The 7,904-nt window shown below is 38.9% G+C and overlaps 1 protein-coding gene across 1 annotated transcript in view; it reads left to right on the forward strand.

Moving 5' to 3' along the window:
- LOC115798382 (uncharacterized) overlaps positions 1-7,638 on the forward strand; it is a 40,645-nt gene extending 33,007 nt beyond the window's left edge. Inside the window, exons 8-10 of the mRNA XM_030755218.1 lie at positions 1,407-2,781; positions 7,255-7,307; positions 7,631-7,638. Of these exons, the coding sequence (XP_030611078.1) occupies positions 1,407-2,781; positions 7,255-7,307; positions 7,631-7,638 (1,436 nt within the window). The remainder of the gene's footprint in view (positions 1-1,406; positions 2,782-7,254; positions 7,308-7,630) is intronic.
- Positions 7,639-7,904: the final 266 nt, after the last annotated feature.

The following is a 7,904-nucleotide window of genomic DNA, read 5'->3' on the forward strand; positions in this document are numbered from 1 at the left end:
CTCAAACCTGTAAACTGCCAAAATGTCTGCTTTTATAGAGGTGTTCACACTTGCTGATAATTATTCAACATTTGATTATCAGCACTTGACTGCGCCTTATCCCTTTAATTCATGTGGCAGCAGTAAGGGTGTAGTTATTTGAGTTTTTGGCAATGAGATTGTTCTAAACATCTTGTTGATTTAGTGTCTTGGTGGATTTAGGCTGAAGAATTTGACTTTTGTTTGCATATGTCAGTTACAGTTATTAGAAAATTGGAATCGGCAAAAATATGCATCAATAGGTCACACTTCCTGGTCGACTAGGAAAGTCCAATCAGTGCATTTCCTAATTCATTACATATGGACGCTGTGTTGTACACATGATAATCCAAATTGCAATCTTTTTAAACCTAGCACATAATCAATAATGCATTACCTGACCAGTGAGCAAAAGTGAAAAGAAAATGCAAGTAAAATGTTCAGGTTCTCAGTCATTCAGGCCATGGTTTCACCTCTCAGAATGAGAGGTGAAATGTCTTGAAGAAACTTAAAGAAGTCCAGTTGTCTTGTTCAAAGCTCCAGAGAAACAAAACAACAACAAAAAAGACATACAACATTCTCCTGGCTGACAGTTCTGTCATGGTGCGTGACCGGGTTGTGTGGCTGTGTAAGGAGGTGAGGACCCAAATACAGGACTCCAGAAACGGCAGGTAGGAATGATGGAAAATGAGTATTTATTGAGGCAGACTGTGCAGTGGCAAAATGAACCAAGGTAACAAAACAAACTGACAAATAAACCTAAACTGGTAGTAACACAAGAGAAATAGGGATAGCCATAGAAACAACAACGATCTGACAAGAGACAAGGGGAAGACTGAGACCAGAGGGATAATTGGGGAACAGGCAACAGGTGAGGGGCACGGCTTAAACTAATTACACAGATGAGACAAGGGGAAGCAAAACTAAACACAAAGCACCTGGGACAAGGGACTGTCAAAGTAAAACAGGAAACAATTAGACGAAGACAGAAACACAGACTTAACACACTCCACAGGAAAAAACAACACAACAAAACACATCAGACCAGAGACATGACAGTGGGACAGGACAGCCACTAGAACACAGACACGCAGGGGAGACAGGAACAAAGGGAGTCAAAGTGTGAATAGCAATCACTAATAAAGCGAGGAACTAAGATGAATAAACAAAACCAAAACAAACTGGGAACATAACAGAAAACTCAGAAAACAGAACTGAAACAAAACTAAACACAAAATGCTGGGCACGTGGCCCAGGACCATGACAAGTTCTCACTTTGTTCCCTGGTATGAGAATGTTTTTGTATATCTAACTCATTAGAAGATACTGAAAGATTCAAAAAAACACATCAGGATTATCTTCAGTAACTATGTATTCTTTATTTACAGTGGATGAAGAGAAGAAGGACTCAGAGTGTCTCAGGATTGCGTTGATAGGAAAGACTGGCAGTGGAAAGAGCTCTTCAGGAAACACCATTCTAGGAAAAAAAGAGTTTAAAGCTGGATCAAGTCAAACGTCAGTCACCAAATACTGTCAGAAAGCACAGAGTGAGGTGGGCGGGCATCCTGTTGCTGTGGTCGATACTCCTGGACTGTTTGACTCAACTTTGACCCATGAAGAGGTCAGTGAGGAGATGAGCAAATGTATCAGTCTTCTGGCTCCAGGACCACACGTCTTCCTGTTGGTGTTACAGATTGGCAGATTAACACCAGAGGAGAAGGAGACACTGAAACTCATCAAGAAAGTCTTTGGGATAAATTCAGAGAAGTTCACCTTCATTCTTTTCACAAGAGGAGATACACTGGAACATGAGGAGTTGTCTATTGAAGAATACATTAAAGATAAATGTGATGATTCCTTTAAAAAATTAATTGCAGACTGTGGAGGAAGATATCATGTGTTCAATAACTATAAACACAACCAGACACAAGTCACTGAGCTAATAACCAAGATTGATGCCATGGTGAAGAACAGTGGTGAAAAATGCTTCACCAATGAGATGCTGCAAAAGGCTGAAGCAGCGATACAGAAAAAAATGGAGATGCTGCTGCAAGAGAAGGAAGAAGAAATGAAGAGACTAAAGGAGGAGCTTGAAAGAAAACATGAGGAAGAAATAAAATCAATGAAAAGAATAATGGAACAGCAACGAGAAGAAAATGAACAAAGAGACAAAAAACTCAAAGAGTTGCAGGACAACATCCGAATTCAGTCTCAAAGGAGGAAGAAAGAACTTGAAACTAGAGAAGAAGAAGACAGGAAGAAGAAAGAAAAGGAAAAACTTCTAAAACAGGAGTGGGAACAAAAAATTCAAGAACTGGAGCAAAAACTACAATCAGAGTCAGAATCAAAGGAAATTATTAACAGAGAGCTTGAACAGTATGCAGAAAAGATAAGAGAGCAGGAGAAGAAGCAAATGGAACTGAAGGAAAAACGAAAGCAAGAAGATGAACAGAAAGACCAGAAACTCAAGGAACTCCTAGAAAAATACAATCGAGAGAAAGATACATTTGAACATGAAAAAGAAAAAGAGGAAAGAATCAAAAGAGAACAGGAAGAGAATCTGAAAGAGTTGGAGGAGAACTATAAAAAACAAATTGAGAACATGCAGGAAGATATGGAGAAGTTTAAAGAGGAGGCGAGAAGAACAGCTGAAGAATTCAATGAATTCAGAGAGAAAAATGAAGCTGAGATAGAAATACTCGTGCAGGAGATGATGGATCTGAAGCAGCAATATGAGAAAGACATGCAGGAAAAGAAGGAGGAGTATAATAGTTTAAAAAATCTGTCAGACCACAAAGAAAAGAGTCTGAAGCAGGAAATTGATGAGCTGCAGGCTACACATAAAACAGAAATGGCCGAATTAATCATAATGCTTCTGACGCAAAAGGGAGAAAACAAGAAACAAATAAGAAGAATGCAGGAATCACACAGAAAAGAGGAGGATAACTTAAAAAAATGTATTTTGAAAGCAAACAGAAAAGAAGAGGAGGCAGAAATTAATAAACTTAAGAAAAAACACAAAGAAAAAATGAAAGAACTGAAGAAGGAACTTTCAAACCAAAACCGAGAAGACTGGGAATCAGAAAGCAAAAAGCTGTCCATCAAACATGAACAAGAAATGTGTGACTTGAAACAAAATCTTTTAGCAATGCATGAACAAAATCAGAAGAAAAAATTAGACGAATTAATGAAAAAACAGGAGCAAGAACTGGAAGACTTCAAACAGAAGCTTCTGCAAAAAAATGAAGAAAATGAGAAAGAAGAAGTAAATGAACTGCTGAAGAAACAGGAAAAAGAAATGAATGAACTGAAACTGAAAGCTGGGACCCAAATTGGAGACCAGTTCAGGGAAGAACTGGAAGAAATGCAGAAAAAACATGAAAAAGAAATGAATGAGCTGAAAGAAAAACTTTTGACTACAGAGGAGAATCCATCCTGCTTCGTCTCATGAGCAAAACTGCTGTCATGAAGAGATCGTTCATCCACATTCATTAATAATGTTTCCTGCCAACCACAGGTTTACTTAAAACTAGCCAAGTTGTGCCAAATGTCATATGTCACATTAATGCTTTATTAGGGCCCAAATTTTTAATATGGGAGTCTGTAGTAAAACCAGATGAACTGTATGAGTGATATGCATTTATTAAGATATTTACAGTTTATTTGAAAGTATTTTCTATATTTTTTAATCTACATTTATTGATGTTGTACTTACTAAGGTATGATACTATGAACTGCTTCATTTAGCTGAGCTGCCACTGCTGACTTAAAATTTTCAGTTATAATCATGTATTTGTGAATCAAAGCCATTTTTTTCTGAGCCTGTTGGTGGCGTTTGTTGAATTTCCAGTTTCCTCTAAACAGTTCTCTGTACATTTGGAATGTTGGAATACTATCCTTATCTTGCCACATCATAATTTAGCATTACCCACTTTGCAGTGTGATCTTGTCTGATGAAAATATTTTTGTCATTACTGAATATTATCTACATATCTTGTCTACTGTTTTCTTTATGTCATGTAACCCCCCAACCCCTCCAAACCAAACCACTGGCTGATCTCTTTGTGTCCAGCAGGTGGGGCTGCAGTGCTGGTTGAATTTCTGGTTGTATTCTGCTGCTGAAGCTGCCTGTGGTGACTCACAAAGGTGTTGCTCATACTGTATTTCTGTTGTTTATTGCTTTTATGGTTTTATTGCCTGTTTCTTCATGTCTGCAGCTGATATTTTACTCCCAGCACATTCATATCATTCATCAATGGAGAGTTTAGACTGCACATTAATTCACTGTTGCTATTTCATTTTTAATCTTGTTACCTTCATATTTGTCATGAGGAAGATTTACTGCTGGAGGTTTGATGGGGCAGGTGGAGGATACAGGCACAATTTAGTTTGCTTTTTTACTTTTGAATCAAATGTTGAATATGACTATGATGGACTGGAGACCTGCCCAGGGTGCACCTTCCCTTTCACCCAAGGACCCCATGATGGAGCCCAACCCCACCAAGTCCCTGGGTGGATAAGTGGTTATAAAATGAAAAGGCTGATATTGTATATGACTCTTATATTAAAAATCCACTTAATATGCAATTTCTTACATATTTGTAAGACTCAGCAAGGGTAATATGGATGACATGTACAGCCTGAATTGCTAACCCTAACCGTAGCTCAGCCTACAGTGATGCCCTGGATTGGCAGTATTATTACAGTTTGTGAAGGTCAATAGTTTTGATCACAGTAACAGAAAAGGGAAAACAAACAAACCTTAACAGTGTGAAGTCTTTCTTCTTAACAAGACTGACAGGAGACACACTGATAGGAGAGGATTGGGCTCATTATTTATGATGACTTTGAACATAAATTCATGCTATAATGTTTTTGTACAGTTATGGTCACCTCCATTCAAGTATAGTTAATGTGCAAAAACAATTTGAAAAAATTGCACATGAATTTGACTAACAGTATTATTAATAACGTAAGAGCACATTTTTCAATTTTTTTTTTTTTAAGATTTGATATTTTATTAAAATATTGTGTCTGTCCTAATGCCAGTATGATGAGCTCCTGATTTATACAGAACTTTAAAACTTGACCTTCTGTATGTTTGACGGGTAATAATTCAATGATTAAAAACATCCTTTAAATACACTGACAGGATAATTATAAAATTATTAAATAATAATTAAATTGAATTTCCTTTCTCAAATGTGCTCAGAATAATTGCTGCTGACAACAACTGAAAACATGACCACAACTCAATATGGGAAAGTTGTGTTATTGAATTAAAACATCTGCAACACTCAGAGGACCCAAATGCAGGGGACACAGTGACGGGGTAAGAGACAAAAATCCTTGAAACGTCTTTTTCAACCTCGAGGGCGATAAAGGAAACAGTGTTAAGTCCTGATTGGTGCAGGGACCATGCTCACCTGTGGAGGCCGCTGCATGCTGCTGTATTCTTCTGTCACCTGTCTCAGTGTTTGTTGAAGCTGCCTGCCTGTTTGGACAGTCTGATGCTGATATCCTGCCCATCTGAGGAAAACTTTGAACAGCAATGATTAGTTTATATTATGGTCAAAGTTGGATCTTAATTTTTGTCCTTCTTGTATTTAAATGTGACAGTGTCTGTTGCAAATGGACAGAATTATCCCATGAAAACTTTATAAACGTTAGCTTTTAAAAAGAAGGAAAACATATTTTGTTTGTTTGCTATTTTATTTAAGGAATTTATTTAAATTGAAAATAAATCTATCCCGTTGTGAAGGTGAACTTTAGTTCCAGCCAAACAGATTTGCTCAGGAATAAATGAAGCACTGATTAAAAATCAAACATCAACCATTAGAGATCATCTGAATGAATTATATCTGTAGCTGTGTCCAAATTCAGGGGCTGCATCCTTTGAAGGCCACATTTATAGGCAGATTATGTCACAGCGAGGCGACAAAGGCTGTCCAAATTCAAAGGCTCCTCGGAATGTGGTCGACGAATGCATCCTCCTTTTCCCCAGATTTGAAGGATGGGTCAGGTGGGCTAGATCGTCCAATTTCACAGCCACTCACTTCCGGCCTTTGCAGTCTTCGTGGGTTTTAAAACGATGTGCCGGAAGTCAGGTGTTCTCTCCGGGTATAGTGAACCTCGACCACCTGGTCAGCTGAAAACTGGCAAGGCGATCTGGCTGTTAGAGCAGCAGAAACGCACAAGAGTACCTCACTGCAGGCAAGAGGGGCCCACCATACCTCAACTCTGTCGCCAAATGCTTTACTCATATGGGGTCTTTTTGACTGTTGGGTTTTCGCTGTGATTATCATTGGGTCTTTACCTTACAATATAAAGCCCCTTGAGGGGACTAATTTTTGTGATTTTGGTGCTATATAAATAAAATTGAATTGAAGTTATGTAATGTTATGTTACATGAGCTGCTTCACCCTTAATTTGTGCCTTTATTTTAGAGGAACTGGCTGAGGAAACCTGACTTGACTGCCTGGATGAATGGGAATGAACTGACTTGCACATTAGGCTCAGCAGAATTAACTAGACAGTCACATCATACTCTGTGCCTGACTGCAACTCACTGCAACTGACTGCACTTTTAAACGCCAGCAGGTGGCACTGTAGTTAACAACCCTCTCAAACATTTACATGCTCTCATACTGAGAGCAGAACACTGCCAGTGCAGTAAAAGCATACCTGGATACACAAACACACAAAGGAACTTTTGAATGTCCTTCAAGGAGCCAAGAAAATTACACTTGAAGATTATTTGAAGAAATTACGAGAAAGTTTGCCTAAGAGTTGAAGAATAAAGGCAGTCATTGACTTCCAAGCGCCTTAGAATTGCCTAAGTTCTGTTTTTGCCTCATGTGCTGTATTTCTAGGTACATTTCTAGGTTCCCGTTTTCCTAGCAAAGCATAAAGAAATAAGGGGTGACTTTGTGTTAACATAGCTGATACTGTAACATCTTTCAGAATAATGTAATACCTGCCTGTGTCACAGACTGCATATAAAACTACATGTCACTGTGACATTCACACCATTGTTATTCTCCATCGGTAAGGACAGCTGTGTTACATTAGATGGGATAAGTTATTGATCCCCATCCTGCACTCTGCTGCCTGGAATTCTCCCAGGAGACTGTACTGTACATCCAACCCCCACCACCTTCTTTTCTGTGCATCTCCCCGTCTCCTCTCGCTCGCTCCGCATGTTTTTAGCTTATCTCTTTTGTTCTCCTTGTTAAGGTTCCCGCAATGCATTGAAATCAGGGGACTTGCCTGGGCTGACAGGATGCAAGGTAAGAAAAGAAATGTGCTGGCGCTGTGCATGCTTGCTGCTGAGAGATTATGGTGCAACACATTTTGCAGTGTCATGATGCAGCAATACATATGAATCGATAAGCACGTTCTTCCCTTTATTCTTACAGAGTTAAAACACATCAGGGGTGGAGCTACATTGGTGATTTCAGTGGATGGTTTGAACTGGCTTTCTAAAAGAAAATGCACTAACAAAGGAATAAGGAAAAGGTATCATTAGTTTTTTTTTTATTATGACTTAGAGTCTGTCTTTATGGAGACACTAAGGGTGTAACGTACAGCGTTTTCCTTTTGTTACTTGTAGACCTTTGAGGTAACTGCCTATGGTTTGGAAGTTTGGAAAAGTTTAATAATCTTATCCCAAGTCTGTCCACCTGTTACAGAGTGAGGTGTTAATTTACCCAAAACAGGACAGATTACAGGCTTTACGGCCTGCTGCATACGTGTGTGTTTGTGTGAGTGACTATGAGTGTGTGTGTGTGTGTTCACATCCTTTACGTCACAGCTGCTGTGAGTCAGCTCCCCTCTTCCTTTCCTGAGTCACTCATCCAGTGGTTGCTTGGTTACTGCAGAGCGGT

Source organism: Archocentrus centrarchus, chromosome 19 (genome assembly GCF_007364275.1).
Source record: "Archocentrus centrarchus isolate MPI-CPG fArcCen1 chromosome 19, fArcCen1, whole genome shotgun sequence".
NCBI lineage: Eukaryota > Metazoa > Chordata > Actinopteri > Cichliformes > Cichlidae > Archocentrus > Archocentrus centrarchus.